This window comes from Taudactylus pleione, unplaced genomic scaffold, assembly GCF_031769625.1.
Source record: "Taudactylus pleione unplaced genomic scaffold, aTauple2 ptg000256l, whole genome shotgun sequence".
Taxonomy (NCBI): Eukaryota; Metazoa; Chordata; class Amphibia; order Anura; family Myobatrachidae; genus Taudactylus; species Taudactylus pleione.
This window is the reverse complement of record NW_028284658.1, coordinates 15,427,688-15,449,178: the sequence shown is the minus strand read 5'-3', so window position 1 is coordinate 15,449,178 and position 21,491 is coordinate 15,427,688. Positions and strand designations below refer to the sequence as shown.

Here is a 21,491-nt window from a genome sequence, read left to right as displayed (position 1 = left end):
GCCATTGTGGTGGTGAATAGAGGCCAAAATATGAAAATTCTGTCAATGTCCCAATATTTATGCACCTGACTGTATGCTTGGGGTAAAATGGACGCATGTGGTACTGGCGTCAAACAGCATGAAAATTACGATAGTAGCCGCTTTGTATATACAGTACATGCTATTCTGTATTTTTTAGTGAGTGCATTCTACACCTGCAATTTGTTGCATAATTGCAACAACTCTATATCGGTATCCTGTTAGAATGTCGACTGGTTCTGAATGTTGACATGGACTTTAAGTTAACAACCAATACATCAATATTTAAAAATGTTGACATGTTTATAATGTCGACATGCAGATGCTTATTGTTAGTGTTTGGTTTGTAGGAAAGAGTGCGCTACTGGGCTGCCTCCATGCAGCATTATCCGCTTAGGAGAGAGCCAACAGTCACTAGGACCTGCCGGAACTCAGCTAACAGAGGTTGGACCTTTGACATGTGCTACTCCATGTGCACGGTGTCTCAATGCATCATTACTCCCCAGCGTCCATGAGGACAGGTCGGACCAGGAGAAACTCACCACCAAAGAGCCCTACAGTGCCCTGCTGTATGCCCGCAAGTACACTATACCACCACCGTTGTACACTATACCACCAGTGCTACTATCTACCAGTGTCAGAACCACAATCACACCAAGTGCACTATAACTCCCAGCAAAACCCTGAGCTCCAGACTGCCACAAACAGTGTATTACATCTACCACTGTAATTCCCTTTGTCACATGCTACCTGTTGTTCTACTATCACCTGCTGTCACCACAGTCTCTGCTAATAGGTTATTGGGCCAGTAACTATGTGCTAGCAGTAACCATCAACCCCAGATTAAACATCTCTCTAATTACCAGGCTAATACAAGTGGGATCTGTTCCAAGGCCATCATCATGCACAAATCTGGCTGCCGAAAGTCCAGATACCCCTGGTGTAGTATGCACTAATACCAAGATCGACAAAGTCACAGACAAAACAGAATAAGAGGATCTGAGTCAGTATGGACAGACCCTTATTCATCTGTATTATAGAAATGTACAGTGCAGGAAGCATTGTCTTTTGTAAAATTTACAGGTGCTGAAAACTACTCTACATTGAAGTTTGCCATGGAAATACAGTTAAAGAGGGAAACATTGTGGAAGGTCACTAGTAGCCCCAATATCAACCTAAGTCTTAAAATTGTAGACAGAGCTATGGGGACAAATGTTCTAGTGGTGGAAGTGCATGTTTATTCTATTATCCACGAGACAGAGTTTGCAAATGGCTTATGAAGATAAAGGCTTAATGTAGAGAGAGAGTATTAATGCTTGTAAAAACATAAATGGGTACATAGACAGAATGTTATCCATCTCTCAGCAGTTGATTTAAGCTGGTGTCACTATTGACTATGAAGAGGTTGATATGGTGATGCTGCAAAATCTTGCAGGAGTAAAACTTCTTGGTAGTGGCATTGGAATCGAGTTCTATGAAGCTGACCACAGAGCCTTAATGTGCAAAATTATTGCACTTTCAAGAGTGCATATCTAATGAAACAAATATTGAGAATTTTGTCCTATGGTCTAAAAGTTCAAAGCACAAAAAGTTTAAGAGTAGATGTTTAAATTTTTACAAGTTGGGACATAAGGCTTCAAATTGCAGACTAAATGTTTCTGGTGGCACCTCATCAGTTATGTGTAACAGTGGGAATGTGGCCTTGAATGTAGCAGGCAGCCACCATAGAGACTGCTGGTACATGGACTCAGGAGCCACAAGGCATTTCAGTTGAAATGAAAATTGGTTATAGTCATTAAGGCCATGTGAGTCAACTAAAGTCAAGGGCATAGGAGACAAGGCCATCTATGCTACTCAAGTTGAGACAATTACTAAAAGTGAGAGGCAAGGAAGTTTGTACCATCTGCAATTGGTGCAATTCTATTGCTGGGAGACCAAGGTAGAGGGGGCATTGCAGTAGACTAGGCGTTATCCTCCAGGTCAGGGAGTGCAGCCACACGCGGAGACACCATCTTCTCATCACAGCTCCTCATGTAGTCGGGAGCCTGGTCCATTTTCACAATATGCTGCCCGGGTGCCACTTGTTTTCTTGTAGTGCCAAGGGCCGTCCTCTCGCCAGGGCCGCCTGTGGTGCCGGGGGTTGTCTGTGGTGACGGGGGCCATCCTCACACTGGGTGCCATTGTGGGGATGACTGTGTGCCCCTGTGGTGTTGGAGGCGCTAAAGATCTGGCTCCACCTCAGTGGCATCACAAGTGGGGTGCGAGCCGCACCCGGGTGTCAACCGCCAAGGGGTGACACCATGGTGCTGACTCCCCCTCGGTGACAGGAGCCGTGTGCTGCACTGTATAATTAAGTGCAGTACTTGGCTCCTGACATGGTGAAGGAGCCAGCCGGCACTGCACAGTTCCCACCTCCGGCATCCCCCCTGTCTCCCAGTGATGAGCAGCATGGTTACGGGAGTCGGACCATGGGATTCGGCCGTGAGGCCACGCTCCCTTCCCGCATGGTCACGCCACTCTTCTGCGGGGTTCGACGTCGCCGCATGCATAGCATCCCTCCCCGCAGCAAGTGAAACCACGGGGATGGACGCCACTGCTCCACCTCCACTTTGTAAAGTCCTCCCTGGCCGGGCCAGGGAGACATCAATCATTAAATAAGGAGCCACAGGATTGGTCAGCGCAGCGCGTCCCCAGGAATGCACCCATTGTCCAAAAGTGAGTCCCCGGTCCTCATATTCTTGTGATCACTGACAAGCCACCATGCTGTCAGCCGTGAGCTACCGGTAGCTCGTGAGCGGCGGGTTGGCAACAGCTGTGGATAGGTTCTAGGACAGATGGTAGGAGCAGCCTTCCCCTCCTACTCACACTCTTTTCTCCCTGCAACAAGCAATCCAATAATTTATCATGCCCCTTCCATCTTTAATCCCATCCCACCCCAAATTACATAGGAATATCTTTGCATCACCATATGAATCACCACCACAAATCCAGACGTATGGTGGTACATTTCAATATTCAATTTATAGAATCCAGGAAACCTTGCAAACAAAAAAATCAGTGTAAATTAAACCAAACTTAAATAAAACAGTGCAAATAAAGGATACTTCATATAGACTTTGTTGGCAGCACAGACGGTGTAATGGTGTGACGTTCTGGGTTGTTTGTGGACCGGGGGTGGTAGCCGGAGCGATCACAGAAGCAGATTTGAAAATAAAACTAGGATTTTTAATAAGTGCTTGAGTTAACATATAATGGCAGTAAATAAAAGTCCAGGAATATATAAATGTGCACAAAAGTTCTGTGGTGGGAGTAAAAGGGTTAATGTCCAAGTAGAAACAATTAGAGCTGTCCAGGTGTGCAGGTAGTGAAACAGAAAATAAACAAGCCAGGTATACAGGTAGTGAACTGAAGCGCAGGATGTCAGCAGGCTCAGGCACTCAGGTATGGGCAAGGGTGATGGAGGAAGCAGGGTAGTCCAGTGGGAGCTAGGAGCTGACAGGCAGACTGGCACACAGCGAATTCACAGGAACAGGAAAGCACAGAGAACTCCCTCTCAGCTAGGCTGAGATACACGTTGCACTGGCAAAGAAGGAAGGCACTGACCCTTCCTAAATACCCCATGCCGTGCTGTTACTGGCCGGAGGGAACATGTGACTCACCAGGATTGGCCAGCCGCATCACATGGCCAGGAGGCAAGATGGCAGCGCCCATGCCGAACGGAATGGAGACGCCGCCAGGCCTTACCAGCGCAGAGTGACAACAGGCCCGCACAACAACGCGCGCAGCCAAAGCCAGACACCAGCTCCGCCACCAGACAGCCCGCGCCACAATGACCTCACAGGTAACACTCGCCTAGCGCCATTCTGAAATACCCTGGCCGTGACAGTACCCCCCCCTTTTGGGGTGGCCTCAGGACACTCCCCAGGCTTCTCCGGATGGGCAGAATGGAATCTCCTGATGAACGTGGACATCACGAGCATCGGTCCAGCAACGTTCCTCTGGACCGTAACCTTTCCAGTCCAGCAAATACTGTAGATGACCTCTGCGTAGACGAGAGTCCAAGATCTGGGCAACCTCAAACTCAACTCCTCTCTCCATCTGGGCTCGAGGAGAAGCAGGTAGAGCACTATGGAATTTATTCAGGACCAGGGGCTTCAATAAGGAAATATGGAAGGAATTAGGGATTTTTAGGTATGGGGGTAACTGTAGACGATAGGCCACTGGATTAATGACTTCTGTTATGGAGAAGGGACCGATGAAGCGTGGTGCAAATTTCATAGAAGGAACCCTCAGACGAAGATTCCGGGTGGATAACCAGACCTGGCTTCCAACTTGCATGTGTGGAACTATTCTACGCTTCTTATCAGCCTGGGTCTTATAGCGAGAGGATGCCTTCAACAAATCAGACCGTACTTGAGTCCAGATGGTAGCAAAATTCCGCACCGTGTCCTCCACGGCCGGAACATCTAATACAGGCAGGCTTCGGAATTCGGGAACACGAGGATGAAGGCCATATACAACCTGAAATGGCGTTTGGTTAGTTGACGAGTGGTAGGAAGCATTATGTGCAGCCCAATTGTCCTGGGAAGATGACATAAAAATTCTTAAGAAAGTCTCTAGATCTTGATTAACTCTCTAGGTGGAGCCGTTGCTTTGCGGATGGTAGGCCGTGGAAAAGTTTAACTTCACTTGAAGAACAGAACACAAAGCCCTCCAGAATTTTGCAGTAAACTGCACACCACGGTCAGAGACAATTTCAGCAGGAAGGCCATGTAGACGAAATATGTGTGGGACAAACAACTGTGCCAGGTCAGGGGCAGAAGGTAACTTCTTCAACGGTATATAGTGGACCATCTTAGAAAATCGGTCTATTACAACCCAGATAGTGTTGAAACCTTGAGAGACTGGCAGGTCTGTGACAAAATCCATGGAGAGATGCGTCCATGGACGTGATGGAGTAGGTAATGGAAGCAATTCCCCAGCTGGAGCTTGTCGTGATGATTTATGCTGGGCACAGGAGGAGCAGGAAGAGATAAACTCCATTATATCTGCCTTCATAGAAGGCCACCAATAGTGTCTTTTCAGGAACTCCAAGGTTTTCTGAGTGCCCTGCGAAGCGAGAGGAATGTGCCCAAGTGAGAAGCTGCTTCCTTAATTCCGGGGCCACAAATGATTTTCCCGTAGGAGGCTGAAGTTGTAATGCGGCGAAAACTCTTGATTCCAAGACAGGGGTATTGCTTTTATTTTCAGATTGATCATCACAGAGGAGAGATCTCGATAGGGCATCAGCCTTCTGATTAAGTGCTCCAGACCGGAAGGTCAGGGTGAACTGAAACCTGGCAAAGAATATTGCCCAGCGGGCCAAACGAGGACTCACACATTGGAGGTTTTTGAGAAATAGGAGATTTCTATGGTCCGTAAATACAGTAAATGGAAACTTGGCGCCTTCTAGCAAATATCTCCATTCCTTCAACGCCAACTTTACAGCTAGTAGTTCTTGCTCACCTATGGTGTAGTTCCTTTCGGCAGGTGAGAATTTTTTAGAAAAGAACCCACACGGATGGACTCGGTTGTCCTCATAATGTTGAGACAAGACTGCTCCCACAGCTTCAGATGATGCGTCTACTTCCAACAAAAAAGGCCTGTCCAGATCTGGTTGTTGAAGAACTGGTGCTGAGATAAAGGCCTGTTTTAGAAGATGAAAGGCAGACTCTGCCTCAGGTGACCATTGGGCAGGATTAGCACCTTTGCGGGTCAAGGCTGTAATGGGAGCCAGCAGTGTAGAAAATCCCTTAATGAAGCGTCTATAATAATTGGCGAATCCCAACAATCTCTGGATGGCCTTCAGTGTCTGAGGTCGGGTCCAATCCAGAATTGCTTGTACCTTCTTGGGGTCCATTTCTAAACTGGAGCCAGATATTACATAGCCGAGAAAAGGTACACTGGGCACTCCAAAGACGCATTTCTCCAGTTTGCAGTAAAGGTGGTTTTCTCTCAAATGGGTCAGAACTTCTTTAACATGTTCTTGATGTTTAGCCACAGAGGGTGAAAAAATCAGTATGTCATCCAGATAGACAACAACCGAAACATATAACAGATCCCGGAAAATCTCATTAACGAAACTTTGAAAGACAGCAGGGGCGTTACACAATCCAAAAGGCATTACTAAATACTCGAAATGTCCATCTCTGGTATTAAAAGCGGTCTTCCATTCATCGCCAGCTCGGATACGAATGAGGTTGTAAGCCCCTCTTAGATCTAATTTAGAAAAAATGACAGAGCCCTTGACCCTATCAAACAACTCAGTAATCAGGGGAAGAGGGTATCGATTATTTACAGTAATGTCATTAAGGCCTCGATAATCGATACATGGTCTTAGACCACCGTCCTTCTTGCCAACGAAGAAAAACCCAGCTCCGGCAGGTGAAGTAGAGGGGCGAATGAACCCCTTTGCCAGGTTGTCCCGGGTGTACTCAGTCATGGCTTGAGTCTCAGGCAAGGACAGCGGATAGGTACGACCACGAGGTGGTATCTTATCAGGTATCAATTCAATTGGACAGTCCCATTCCCTATGAGGGGGTAAGAATGTTGCTTGTTGTTCAGAAAAAACATCGGCGAACATCTGATATTCCTTGGGAATGGCAGAAGAAACTAATGGAACTGTCTTTCTTCTAGGTCGAATTTTTGGAAGACAGGATTTCTGACAGTCCATACCCCATGACAGAATCTGCATAGAACTCCAATCAATCCTGGGATTATGTTGACGTAACCAGGGTAGACCAAGAACAATTTCTTGAGAGGCCTCTGATATCACAAGGAATTTTAAGGACTCAGAATGAAGTGCCCCAATTCGGACCAATACAGGTTGAGTCTCTTTGGTGACTATCCCGTTAGTTAGAGGGTGTCCGTCTATAGAGGTCAGAGAGATGGCATGGTTGAGAGACAAACAAGGAATCTGAAATTTATCTATGAAACTAGACGTTATGAAATTTCCGGCTGCTCCCGAGTCGAGTAGAGCAGTAGCAAAGACAGGTTTGGGTTTAAGATCATAGGCTAGGGTAATCGTGAAATCTTTAATTTTTGGAGATGGGTTCATAACTCCTAACTTGATGTCTCCAGGGTCAGTTAGGATTTGGCATTTCCCGGTTTACGGGGGCAGGAGATCAGCAGGTGACCGGACTCTCCGCAGTACAGACAGAGGTTCTTTTGCATTCTTCTCTGACGTTCTTCTTTGGAGAGGTGTGTATGATTCACCTGCATAGGCTCCTCTTCAGTAGGAGAAGGAATGGGACGGGTAGAAATGGAGGGGGTAAATGACCTTTGCCGGTCAGTTCTGTTTTTTTCAGCCTGACGTTCCCTGAAGCGTAGGTCAACTTTGATACACAACGAAATCATGTCGTTCAGATTAGTAGGAAGCTCTCGAGTGACTAGATCATCCTTTAGTCGGTCTGACAACCCATGCCAGAAGGTCGAGGTGAGGGCTTCCTCATTCCATTTGAGCTCTGATGCTAAAATTTGAAATTGCACGGCATATTGACTGACAGGACGGACCCCTTCTCTCAGTGTCATGACGTTTGATGATGCTGATACAGTACGCCCAGGTTCATCGAAAATCCTCCTGAAGGATGACACAAAGCCTGCATAATTATCCAGCAGCGGATCTGAGCGCTCCCAGAGTGGGGAAGCCCATTCCAAGGCCTGGCCGGATAACAGAGAGACTATATAAGCCACTTTAGTTCTTGCAGTTAGAAAGTTGTCAGGCTGCAGGGTAAAATGTATGTCACACTGATTTAGGAATCCTCGGCAGAGTTTAGGATTGCCGTCAAATTTATTTGGTAAAGGAAGATGTAAGCGGGGAGATGATCTGCCTCCTGTATTCCCAGACGCTGATGCGGATGTAGCTGCTGGTACTTCAGGGGTAGAAAAGGAAGTTTGCAAACTATCCTGTCGCTTGGACATCTCTTGCAGAAATTGAGCCATCTGATGCTGCATGTTTTCCAGATTTTCTAAACGACCAGAAATGCACTGGAACAAATCCACTCCTGACTCCTGATCCGTGGCCGGCTCCATGGGGCCAGTGCAAACTGTGATGTTCTGGGTTGTTTGTGGACCCGGGGTGGTAGCAGGAGCGATCACAGAAGCAGATTTGAAAATAAAACTAGGATTTTTAATAAGTGCTTGAGTAAACATATAATGGCAGTAAATAAAAGTCCAGGAATATATAAATGTGCACAAGAGTTCTGTGGTTGGAGTAAAAGGGTTAATGTCCAAGTAGAAACAATTAGAGCTGTCCAGGTGTGCAGGTAGTGAAACAGAAAATAAACAAGCCAGGTATACAGGTAGTGAACTGAAGCGCAGAATGTCAGCAGGCTCAGGCACTCAGGTATGGGCAAGGGTGATGGAGGAAGCAGGGTAGTCCAGTGGGAGCTAGGAGCTGACAGGCTGACTGGCACACAGCGAATTCACAGGAACAGGAAAGCACAGAGAACTCCCTCTCAGCTAGGCTGAGAAACACGTTGCACTGGCAAAGAAGGAAGGCACTGACCCTTCCTAAATACCCCATGCCGTGCTGTTACTGGCCGGAGGGAACATGTGACTCACCAGGATTGGCCAGCCGCATCACATGGCCAGGAGGCAAGATGGCGGCGCCCATGCCGAACGGAATGGAGACGCCGCCAGGCCTTATCAGCGCAGAGTGACAACAGGCCCGCACAACAACACGCGCAGCCAAAGCCCCCCGCCAGACACCAGCTCCGCCACCAGACAGCCCGCGCCACAATGACCTCACAGGTAACACTCGCCTAGCGCCATTCTGAAATACCCTGGCCGTGACAAATGGTTAGCATTACTGCCTCACAGCACTGAGGTCATGGGTTCGATTCCCACTACGGCCCTAACTGTGTGGAGTTTGTATATTCTCCCTGTGCTTGCGTGGGTTTCCTCCAGGTACTCCGGTTTCCTCCCACACTCCAAAAGTATACTGGTAGGTTAATTGGCTCCCCACAAAATTGACCATAGTGTGTATGTTTGCGAGCATGTGGTAGGGAATATAGGGCCTGATTCAGAGCCGTTCGCTATTTGCGGTCGTTCGCTCAAAAACAAGGGGTGGCTATTCAAATGATCCATTCGCAAATTGCAGTCTGTTCACACCTCTAAGTCTGAACGAGCGAGCAAAACATACGCTCGTTTATTTGTTAAAAACGCCCCCTGGCCGCTCGCACCATACGTCATGTCCGCTATTTATTAGATTAATCGAGTACATCGACCAGCGTATGAACTGCTCGCTATTCTTGTGGTTGGTTTTTGCTACCACAATCTTGCGAGCAGTTCTGGCTATAAAATAACCCAGTGACGTGGTCAATGACGCTGCTGTATTAATTATGCACACCCATAAAACGCCCGTTATGACCTTTAAGCACGCCTGCGTTCTGATCTCCACTCCCCGTTTTCAAGCACCTTCCCCTGTTACCACCCACATACGCCTCATTCTGTCACTCAAAATAGCAGGCATTCGCTATATTGCGAGCACATGAATTTCGGCCGCACTGACTGGTTCGCGCATGCGTATAACGATCCGTACGCATGCGCAGATGTGCGAACATCGCTCGGAACGAGCGTACTGCCGCTAGCGAGTGGCTCTGAATGAGGGCCATAGATTGTAAGCTCCACTGGGGCAGGGATAGATGTGAATGGTAAGATATTCCCTGTAAAGCGCTGCGGAATATGTGTGCGCTATATAAATAACTGGTAATAATAAACTGTGCAGATACAGTATATGTGACCATTTATGTTACAAAAAAATTGCAAATGAAACCAAAATATAAGGAATTACTGCAAAATAGATTTTGGCTGTATTAGTTACTTGTACAATGTTTACAATGTTCTGTACAGTGTAAAAAGTGATAGGTATGTTTCCTGTTTTGTTAAATACATTATGAGCTTTGTAGAGTAATAACCTCAGTATACTACCACTGTGTTTGAATGTGATTTGACTGTGGTTGCCATGGGAGTCACATAATATTGTAAAAAATCTGAAGACTAATCAATCATTAGTAGTAATCTGAAGAAACAAACCAAGGAGAAATGGTAAATAGTTATATTCTCCACATAGCCTGACACAGTGATTACTGTTATATAAAATATATACATATATTAATATTTTTCATGGGATTAGTAACAAATCCCACATGTGGTTAGTTTGAAACTTTGAATGGAGTTGCATAGCAAACCACACTTTCTTTTAAGGGGGACACTTTGGCTTTTGTGTTACCATTAAATGTGTAATCAGCCAACACAGGGCCTGATTCAGAGCCGGACGCTATTTGCGCTCGCTTGTCCAGAAAAGGGGGCTGGCTATTTAAATTGACCGTTCGCTCTTTCCGGTCTCTTGACGCCTCTATGTCTGAACGAGCGAACAAAACATGCGGACGTTTTTTTTTTTAAAAACGCCCCCTGGTCGCTCGCATCATACGTCATCTCTGCTATTTATTAGATTAATCGAGTACATCGAAAGGCGAATGAACTGCTCGCTATTCTTGTGGTTGCATTTTCCTACTGCAATCATGCGAGCAGTTCTGGCTAAAAGACACCCAACTGACGTGGTCGATGACGCTGCTTTGTTAATTATGCACACCCTTAAAACGCCCGTTTTGACCTTTTGGCACGCCTGCGTTCGGATCTCCACTCCCCGTTTTCAAGCACCTTCCCGTTACCACCCACAAACGCCTCATCCTGTCACTCAAATTAGCAGGCACTCGCAATTTTGCGAGCACACGAATTTCGACCGCACTGACTGGTTCGCGCATGCGTACTAAAACCCATACACATGCGCAGATGTGCGAACATCGCTCGGAGCGAACGAGCGGCCGCTTACGAGCGGCTCTGAATCAGGCCCACAGTCCTTATTTCTCTTTTACAGCACAGAAACCAGCAAGCTCAGCTGAGATCATCAGTGAAGGAATATGTATCTTCTTTTTAATCAAAATTATCAGGAGAGGATTTGTATACAGATGTTTATAGCCTGCACCAATGTGATAAGGCTTCATATATGATGCTGTGTCCCTGCTGATCTGTGTGCTTAAGGAAACAATTTGAGGAGGTGTGAATGAATGAGGCGTGTGAAACCTGCTCTGCAGGTATACAGTGTTATGAGGAACTTGCAGAGCCAGTATGCGGTCAAGACATAACTGCTTGGGGTGGGAGAACAGAGCAGGTAGCAGCAACACACTGTACCCCTTCTGTATTGCAATCATTCCCACATAAATGGTACTCTGGACTTCTGTGTGATATAACCAAAGCCAGGATACCATGGCTCTAAGCGTCAGCCTGAAGAGGGTGACCAATCTCCCAGGGAAGCATGAGAGACAGGCAGCCCTGACTTTTAGAGGTAAGCGTTTGTATTCAACTTTTAGATGTTGGTTATATCTTAGTACTTTCCATTTTTGAGAGGAAGATTTTTTTAAGTATATTTACTTACAATCTATAAAACTTTATTGTGTTTGGATTATTCAAATGTGTATCAGGAAAATGTTTCTTACCTCTTGGTAATCAGTGCAATAATCACCAAACAACATTTTTTTATATATTTTATGTCTTTTTTAAAAATATATTATTTTACAGTTTTTGGTGTATTTTATAGTGTAACAATATGGTATATTGTATTTAACAACATATATTGACATATGTACTGTATTATTTTATAGCAAACATAAACAACTAGTAGGAGCACAACAAAACAGTAACATGGTCATTTACTGAAGTTATGATTAATACCCCTTTTCCACTGCTGCAAAAACCCGGGTTATTGCCATGTCAACCCGGATCAAGGCTCAGTGGAAAAGGGTCCTAGGAAAAAATCCCAGTGGTCGATGGTCATGATGTTGGATGCCGCCGGGCCACTGCCAAGCTGAGAAAGCCTCAGCTTACTCTGGCTGGCCAGCTTGCGAGGCCAGGAATCTGCATCGGTCGATGCAGTCCCTGGCGTTGCCCGATGGTTTTTGTACAACGATTCTGAGAGACCTGCATATTATTATTATTATGTATAGGATCTGTTCTCCTCATGGTCAGATCTCCGTTTGTGAGATCGCTCGCAGTTTCCCCAAGCCACAGATTGACAGGCTGCGGCTGTTTGGGGCTAGGGTGCGGGCAGGGCCAGCCTCCGTTCCAGAAAACGGGGGCGTCGTCCTCATATTCTTGGAGTGCCGAGGCCAGGGTCTGCATCTTCTGACACAGACTTACTGGCCTTGGCTACGGGGCTGCAAGAGGCAATCTGCGTAACCTCAGGGTTACTAAGATTGCCAATGGTCTCGCAGAAGATCAGATGCTGCATTTCAGGATGCAGCAATCGGATCTGCAATGTGGTCAGGAGGTGTATATTTACACCAGACACCTCCTCCTGCTGCATTAGCATATTAATTACAAGGAATTGCACATCTGCTTCCGTGTGGCTGTGCAATACCATACAACACTGAATCAGGCCTATATAACACTATCTGACCAACACTACAATAACGGTATGCAGTCGGGAAGCCGACGGACATAATCCCGACAACCGGCTTCCCGACTGCTTTATCCCGGCGAGGGTTAAATAACAGCCGTCTAAATCTAGACGCCTGTCATTTTACCGACGCTGGGAGACCGGCGCCCGGCATCCCAATCGAAGTGATGCCGGGCGCCATTGCGGACAGCCGCAGGAGGGTTAGGTTTAGGGCTCCCAGGGGGGACTTGGGGTGAGGCACCCCCCCGGGGGACTTAGGTTTAGGCGGCGGGGAAGGGGGGGTTAGGTTTATTATTATTATCCTTTATTTATATGGTGCCACAAGGGTTCCGCAGTGCCTTACATAGTACATAAACACAGTACATAAACAGTTGAGCAGAACAAGAAAACAGTGTCATACAGTTTAAGACAATGAAAGACAAGTACATGGTATATAAACATTACTGCAACAGTAGCAGGATGGCAAAAGTCACGGGTTAGGTGCTTTTGAGTATAGAGCAGATAATATAAGTAAAGAAAGGATAAGCACAAGAGGAAAGAGGGCCCTGCTTGTGAGAGCTTACATTCTAGAGGGGATGGGCAAACAGACAGGGGTGACACAGATGGGGTAGACAGTGAGCATGGGACAGAGGGTTAGGATGACAGATGGGTGGATTCCTATTTTACAGTATGTGTGGAAGTCATTTCAATTAAGATTTACGCCACTGACATTCTACTTTAAGAGGCAGTTTTTGTAGGTGTCTGTGGAAAGCCACGGTTGTTATTTCAGTTTATGTGAAGTTTGACGGGTCGCTGAAGCCACTTCATCAAGGGCTATTTAGAGAGTTTGGTTAACGTGTGAACCAGCAGTCTCAGGTAAATGTAGAAATTGGTGAAAGTAGTTATTGTAAAGAGATGTTCAGATGTAAAATAATAAGTTGTGATCAAGTGTGAATTCTATAAGGCACATTTATTGATTTGTAGGGTGATGGGAGACATGGAAGGTTTGCAGGATATTTATTTCATAGTAAATCCGCTGTATGTGTGTGGGGCCTGGATTTGGTGATATGGCCCCAGATAATAAAAGCAGAAGGATGGAGAATTAGATATAGTTGTAGGTGTGTAAAAGTTTTTTATAGTGACACAATGAGGCTGTAATAGTCGATTTTTGATGAAAAGAAAGCTCATAAGTTTTTAGAGGAGGTGAGTGACTCAATAGGGCTGCAAAGTGCCCAGAGAGGTGAGATGCAGGGAGAGTTAGGGATGTTATATCCTTAGAGAAAATACAAAGGAGGGTGTTGATAAAAAGAAATGTGTAATACATGGTGAGTTTTAGGTTTGTTATTTTTAGACAAATTTTAAAGCAATTAGTTTCTTAATCTGAAATTACCTTAGATGTTGGTCAATGTTTGTTCAACTGTTTGATTAACTGTTATGTTAGCACACTTTGTGATTAAACACTTGGTGCATTTAACCCCAGCTGCAAACAGCCACAGCTGCAAACAGCTTAGGCTCTTAGAGGGGGGATTAGGGTTAGGCACCCCTAAGGAGGGTTAGGGGAGGGAGGTTAGGTTAGTTAATACTTACCTTGGGACGATCGGGATTTTCAGCCATGTTGGCCTGTCGCTGTTGGGATTTGAACTGCCGGACTTACGTCTGGCGGTAATTCATACCGATTCCATAATAACATCTGTATGAGATTATTCACCAAGATTACAAAACATTCACTCAGGCCCTGATTCAGAGCCGGACACTCTGACAGAGCGCACGCTCTGAATCAGGCCGTCCCTGCTCCTTTTTGGAGCGGCCTCCCGGCCGCTCTCATAGCTGTGGGTGACCACCCACAGCTATAGTGAGCGGGCAAAATAATGGTCGTGATGGTCAAGACCATCACGACCATCGGGCTTGCGACGAGACCCTGCGGTAGGGTCTCGCTTCCGTAAGCCCAGGAGTGCTTTTGGCTCTATCAGAACGCCTCCGTCTGGACAGCCACGCCCACGAAAGGGGGCGTGCTGTCAATCACTTTCGACAGCACGCCCCCTTTGGTGCGAGACCCTTAACGACGGCTTGGCCGTCGTTATCCGGGTCTCGCGCATGCGCACGACGGAGCCGCCTCCATCGTGCGCATGCGCACTTGGGCACCATCGACTCGCTTGCGAGCGCTCAGCGCTCGCGAGCAGGTCTGAATCAGGCCCTCAGTGCAGTTGTTCAGAAGCCACAAATTAAATTTGTGACTGACCACGGAGCTTTGCTGTCTCTTCCATAGGCTGTGTAGTAATATGTGCAACAATCTAAGTGAGTCCATTTCCAACTATAATTTAAATGAGATGCACAAGAGATAATTGCCCTTTAATCCTGCTGTTTCACATAGCAGCATAAGAATAACTGCTGTGATGCCTGTTGGCTTTAGTGTAATAAATCAGATTATTTATCCTGGTCCCCTGGATTAATAAAAAGCATCATCATGCTTTGTACATATAAAGGACCTACATTTTGTTTTCTAGATAAAAATTAAGAAAAAGCCTGTGGGCCTGATTTCGTCCCCCTTATGCAGGCCCCCAGTAGTTATCCCCCCTATGCAGTGCCCCCTGTAGTGGTTCTCCCTTTTCAGTGCCCCCTGTAGTGGTACCCCCTGTGCAGTGCCCCCTGTAGTAAGCCCCTTATATAGTGCCCCAGTAGGAGTCCCCCTTGATGCAGTGCCCCCAGCAGTAGTCCCCCCAAGCAGTGGTCCCCCCCCAATTCAGTGCCCCCAGTAGTATCCCACGTAGTAGTAGTCCCCAGTAGTGGTTCCCCCCCGAAGCAGTGCCCCCAGTAGTAGATCCCTCCTTAGTAATAGTCCCAACCCCCGATGCAGTGCCCCCAGTAGTGATCCCCCATATGCAGTGCCCTTTATACAGTGCCCCCAGGAGTGATCCCCCCTTATGCAGGCCCCCAGTAGTGCCCCTTATACAGTGCCCCCAGTAGTGTCCCCCTTATGCAGGCCCCCAGTAGTTATTCCCCCTATGCAGTGCCCCTGTAGTGGTTCTCCCTTTTCAGTGCCCCCTGTAGAAAGCCCCTTATATAGTGCCCCAGTAGGAGTCCCCCTTGATGCAGTGCCCCCAGTAGTAGTCCCCCCCAGCAGTGGTCCTCCCCCCAGTAGTGGTCCCCCCCAATTCAGAGCCCCCAGTAGTAACCCCCCAGTAGTTGTCCCCAGTATTGGTCTCCCCCCGAAGCAGTGCCCCCAGTAGTAGTCCCCTCCTCAGTAATAGTCCCAACCCCCGATGCAGTGCCCCCAGTATAAGTGCCCCCCCCCCGACAAATACACACTGAAATTAAACAATAAATAAAAGAAAAATACTTACCTGAATCCACGCTCCGGCTCCCGCCGCCGTCCGGCTGGCGTGCTCTGCATTATGGGAGAGACGTCATGACGTCTCTCCCATTACCCACTGCAGGAGTCGGAAGGGAGCCGGCTCTTGCAGTGGGAGCTGCAGCAGTCAATAAGAGTCTATCTGACTCTCATTGGTTGCTGTTTAACACACACATCACCGCCAACACTGGCGGAGATGTGTGTGCAGCAGCAGCAGCAGCTAATGAGAGTCTGTCTGACTCTCATTGGCTGCTGATTAACACACACATCACCGCCAACACTGGCGGAGATGTGTGTGCAGCAGCAGCAGCAGCTAATGAGAGTCTGTCTGACTCTCATTGGCTGCTGATTAACACACACATCGTCGCCAGCGGTGGCAGCGATGTGTGTGTTATGCACAGCATGAGCCGTGCCCCCCCAGTAGTGGCCCCCCCCAATTCAGTGCCCCCAGTAGTAGTCCCCAGTAGTGGTCCCAACCCCGAAGCAGTGCCCCCAGTAGTAGTTCCCTCCTCAGTAATAGTCCCACCCCCCGATGCAGTGCCCCCAGTATAAGTGCCCCCCCGACAAATACACACTGAAATTAAACAATAAGTAAAAGAAAAATACTTACCTGAATCCATGCTCCAGCTCCCGCCACCGTCAGCACACCAAGCTCCCGGGCTGGCGTCCTCTGCATTATGGGAGAGATGTCATGACTTCATGACGTCTCTCCCATTACCGGCCACTACAGGAGTTGGAAGGGAGCCGGCTCTTGCAGTGGGAGCTGCAGCAGCCAATAAGAGTCTGTCTGACTCTCATTGGCTGCTGATTAACACACACATCGTCGTTCAGCGCTGGCGGCGATGTGTGTGTTATGCACAGCATAAGCCCACCTGCCACCCTCCTCCTGGCATTATTGGGCAAGCGCTCAGGGGGAGGGAAGGGACTCAGCTGTGCAGCACAGGACCGGCGCTGGGAAGCCTAGTGCCGGTCCTGTGTAAATGTGTAGTGCTGACCACACTCACTGCGGTCGGCATTACACTGGCTGACTAGGAAAGGCCAGTACTGTGGCCGACGGCGCTGCACCCCTGTCCCACGGCGCCCAGGGCACGTGCCCCGCTCGCCCTGCCCTAGTTACGCCATTGAAGTGCATACAAATTTGTAGAGAGAGAAAAAAGACTCTTTGTTGGGGGCACTCTTAAAACGTATTTGTAGTAAAAAAAAATGTTATATTAAAGCTGGATATTTTCTCAAGTGACTCAACAGCGGTTTAACTCTTGTAGATAACCAATTTTTTCCACACACGTAAGGATCACAGTATCCTGGGTGATACAGTTCTTTTCATTTACCAGCTATTTATAGACCAACTATTATATAGATGAACATATGATCTATGAATATAGTGATCATAATGACTGCCTGGTATACAGGGCCGGTTCTAGACATTGTGGATTTCAGGGCGAAAGTTCACAGTTGCGCCAAAACTCCGCCAAAAAAACAACAACTTTTTGTAGATGACGTTTCTCTACACGCGCTGAAAGCACATGCGCTTTTGGAAAGGGGGCGTGTCCTTGCGGAACACCCCCAATTCATCACACTGTGGAGCGTGCCCAGCACTTATGAAGGTGCTGGGCTTTCCCCAAGCTCGTGGCAAATAATTGCCATGTGCAGTAATGCCCTTTATAAATACATTATGCCACATGCAGTAATGCCCTTTATAAACACATTATGCCACACGCAGTAATGCCCTGTATAACACATTATGCCACACGCAGTAATGCCCTGTATAACACATTATGCCGCATGCAGTAATGCCCTTTATAAACACATTATGCCACACGCAGTAATGCCCTGTATAACACATTATGCCACACTCAGTAATGCCCTGTATAACACATTATGCCACACACAGTAATGCCCTGTATAACACATTATGCCTCATGCAGTACTGGCTTTTATAACCCATTATGCCACATGCAGTAATGCCCTGTATAACACATTATGCCACATGCAGTAATGCCCTGTATAGCACATTATGCCACATGCAGTAATTCCCTTTACAATACAGTATCCCCAATTCAAATTATGCCACACATTAGTCCCTTATTCATGTTATGACACACAGTGGTGCCCATTTTACACAATGCCCAAATTAGTGCCCCTTATACACAAGGCCCAGAGTACTGAGTAGTAGTGCCCCTAATACAATGCCCACAGTAGTAGTGCCCCCTATAGGAGTGCCCACATTAGTAGTGCCCCAGTAATAATGCCCCCTATAGTAGTGCCCACAGTAGGAATGCCCCCTATAGTAGTGCCCAAAGTTGGAATGCCCCCTATAGTAGTGCCCCCAGTAGGAATGCCCCCTTATAGACATGTCCCCAGTAGTAATGCCCCCTTATAGACATGTCCCCAGTAGAAATGCCCCCTTATAGACATGCTCCCAGTAGTAATGCCCCCCTATAGACATGCCCCCAGTAGTAATGCCCCTTATAGACATGCCCCCAGTAGTAAAGCCCCCTTATAGACATGCCCCCAGTAGTAATGCCCCTTGTAGTAATGCCCCTTATAGACATGCCCCCAGTAGTAATACCCCTTATAGACATGCCCCCAGTAGTAATGCCCCTTTATAGACATGCTCCCAGTAGTAATGCCCCCCTATAGACATGCCCCCAGTAGTAATGCCCCTTATAGACATGCCCCCAGTAGTAATGCCCTTTGTAGTAATGCCCCTTATAGACATGCCCCCAGTAGTAATACCCCTTATAGACATGCCCCCAGTAGTAATGCCCCCTTATAGACATGCCCCAGTAGTAATGCCCCTTATAGACATGCTCCCAGTAGTAATGCCCCCCTATAGACATGTCCCCAGTAGTAATGCCCCCTTATAGACATGCCCCCAGTAGTAATGCCCCCTTATAGACATGCCCCCAGTGGTAATGCCCCCATGCCTCTCTTCTGAAAAATAAAAAATACAAACACAATACTTACCTTAGGCCCCGCTCCTGCGTCCGTTGCCCCCTTATAGACATGCCCCCAGTAGTAATGCCCCTTTATAGACATGCTCCCAGTAGTAATGCCCCCCTATAGACATGTCCCCAGTAGTAATGCCCCTTATAGACATGCCCCCTTATAGACATGCCCCCAGTAGTAATGCCCCTTTATAGACATGCTCCCAGTAGTAATGCCCCTTATAGACATGCCCCCAGTAGTAATGCCCCTTTATAGACATGCTCCCAGTAGTAATGCCCCTTATAGACATGCCCCCAGTAGTAATGCCACTTGTAGTAATGCCCCTTATAGACATGCCCCCAGTAGTAATACCCCTTATAGACATGCCCCCAGTAGTAATGCCCCCTTATAGACATGCCCCAGTAGTAATGCCCCTTATAGACATGCTCCCAGTAGTAATGACCCCCTATAGACATGTCCCCAGTAGTAATGCCCCTTATAGACATGCCCCCAGTAGTAATGCCCCCAGTAGTAATGCCCCCTTATAGACATGCCCCCATGCCTCTCTTCTGAAAAATAAAAAATACAAACACAATACTTACCTTAGGCCCCGCTCCTGCGTCCGCTGCCCCCTTATAGACATGCCCCCTTATAGACATGCCCCCAGTAGTAATGCCCCTTTATAGACATGCTCCCAGTAGTAATGCCCCCCTATAGACATGTCCCCAGTAGTAATGCCCCTTATAGACATGCCCCCTTATAGACATGCCCCCAGTAGTAATGCCCCTTTATAGACATGCTCCCAGTAGTAATGCCCCTTATAGACATGGCCCCAGTAGTAATGCCCCTTATAGACATGCCCCCAGTAGTAATACCCCTTATAGACATGCCCCAGTAGTAATGCCCCCTTATAGACTGCCTCAGTAGTAATGCTCCTTATAGACATGCTCCCAGTAGTAATGCCCCCCTATATACATGTCCCCAGTAGTAATGCCCCTTATAGACATGCCCCGAGTAGTAATGCCCCCTTATAGACATGCCCCCAGTAGTAATGCCCCCTTATAGACATGCCCCCAGTGGTAATGCCCCCATGCCTCTCTTCTGAAAAATAAAAAATACAAACACAATACTTACCTTAGGCCCCGCTCCTGCGTCCGCTGCCGTCCGGTCCGACCACGGCTGCACCACGGATCTATGGGAGAGACGTCATGACGTCCCTCCCATAGTGCTCTTTGCGGGAGCCAGAGCTCTGGAGTGAGCTTCGGCTGCCTTTGCAGGGAGGGAGCGGGGTGCCCGTTGATAACAAATATCAGCAGGCATCCAGCAACGCGGGGGAGACCGGCGCTGTTTTTTTTTATTATGGGATTTTTTTTTTATTTACCTTCTGGGGACTCAGTGGCGCCCTCTAGGGGCCGAATCCCAGAGCGACTGCCCTGTTAGCCCACCCCTAGAACCGCCACTGCTGATATAAATCCTGATAAGAGGACCCTCTACAGGATAATATTATATTATATACTAGCCGCAGAATATAATGGCACATTGATATTAGACTGGTATTAGTAGGAGAATTTTAATTACTTTTTATTATATTATGTGGTGTATTTGTCTTATTTCATATTTCGCTACTTTTTTAATTAATCTATAAAAGTTATATTTTATTTTATTATAAGATCCCAAATATATGGTATTACAATTATACTAATATCACATTTAGGTCCGTGTGTGCCCCAAATAGGAATACTATAATTTACTTTTATTAGTTTTAGACTAAAATATTGGTACACATCGTATTATATATATCAAACAACATTTAACTGTACCGGTAAGTACAGAATAATATAAATTCCTTTCAGGAAAGAAACAGAGCTTTAATAGACAAAGGATATATATTTCATAGTATTCCTATAGTCGTCTGCTACAAAACTATTTATCCTTGCAGGATTATAATTCATCCACAGCAGTGTGGGTACAGTCTAACAACATCGAGCTGTACCACTAATGAGACTGTATAGAATATTTTCTGTTTTCTAGGGGCACATCTAAATTGTTCCAATTTGTGTTCTGGCTTAATTTTGGATACTTTTTTGGTTTTCAGATAAAAGGCTAATTAATTGATGGTGCAAATCTGTGTGAACCGCTTGATCCTGAATATAATCATCTGCTAAGAGATATAATTATGAAGTATTAATCTGGTTTAAGAATTTGTGTATCTCTATGTGGACTTAATTTCTATTAAAATAGCTTTATTATACCAGACGAATATAGGAATACTATGAAATACAGCAGGTAAGACAAGTGTTGAACACATCAACATTTGTCTCAGTAAATATATTTGTAATGGGGCTATTGTAATGAAATGTTCACCAAATATCAGCAACAGCCCATGCAATCCACACATGCAAACCATAGATGTCCATAAATTAAGTTATGTGTAATAATGTGAATTGACACAGGGAAAAAGTATTGCACACATGAAGAAAGGGAGGTGCAAAATGGCAGGGAAAGCCAAGACTGAAATCTATCAGTAATTAGAAAGCAATCCTGCCCCTTGGCAGTGCAAATTAATATAAGCTGGTTCAGTCCCAACTGATGGCCTATAAAAAGGTGTCTCATTACCAAGGTGTCACAAGAAACCTCTCATGATGGGTAAAAGCAAAGAGCTCCCTCAAGACCTTCGCAACCTTATTGTTGCAAAACATACTGATGGCATTGGTTACAGAA

At 46.6% G+C, this 21,491-nt stretch overlaps 1 protein-coding gene across 1 annotated transcript in view; it reads left to right on the top strand.

Annotated features, from left to right (window-relative positions):
- The first annotated feature begins 11,243 nt into the window (after positions 1-11,243).
- Positions 11,244-21,491, top strand: part of LOC148514971 (fer-1-like protein 4) — a 168,509-nt gene continuing 158,261 nt past the window's right edge. Inside the window, exon 1 of the mRNA XM_088480678.1 lies at positions 11,244-11,404. Within this exon, the coding sequence (XP_088336804.1) occupies positions 11,326-11,404 (79 nt within the window). The 5' untranslated portion in view covers positions 11,244-11,325. The remainder of the gene's footprint in view (positions 11,405-21,491) is intronic.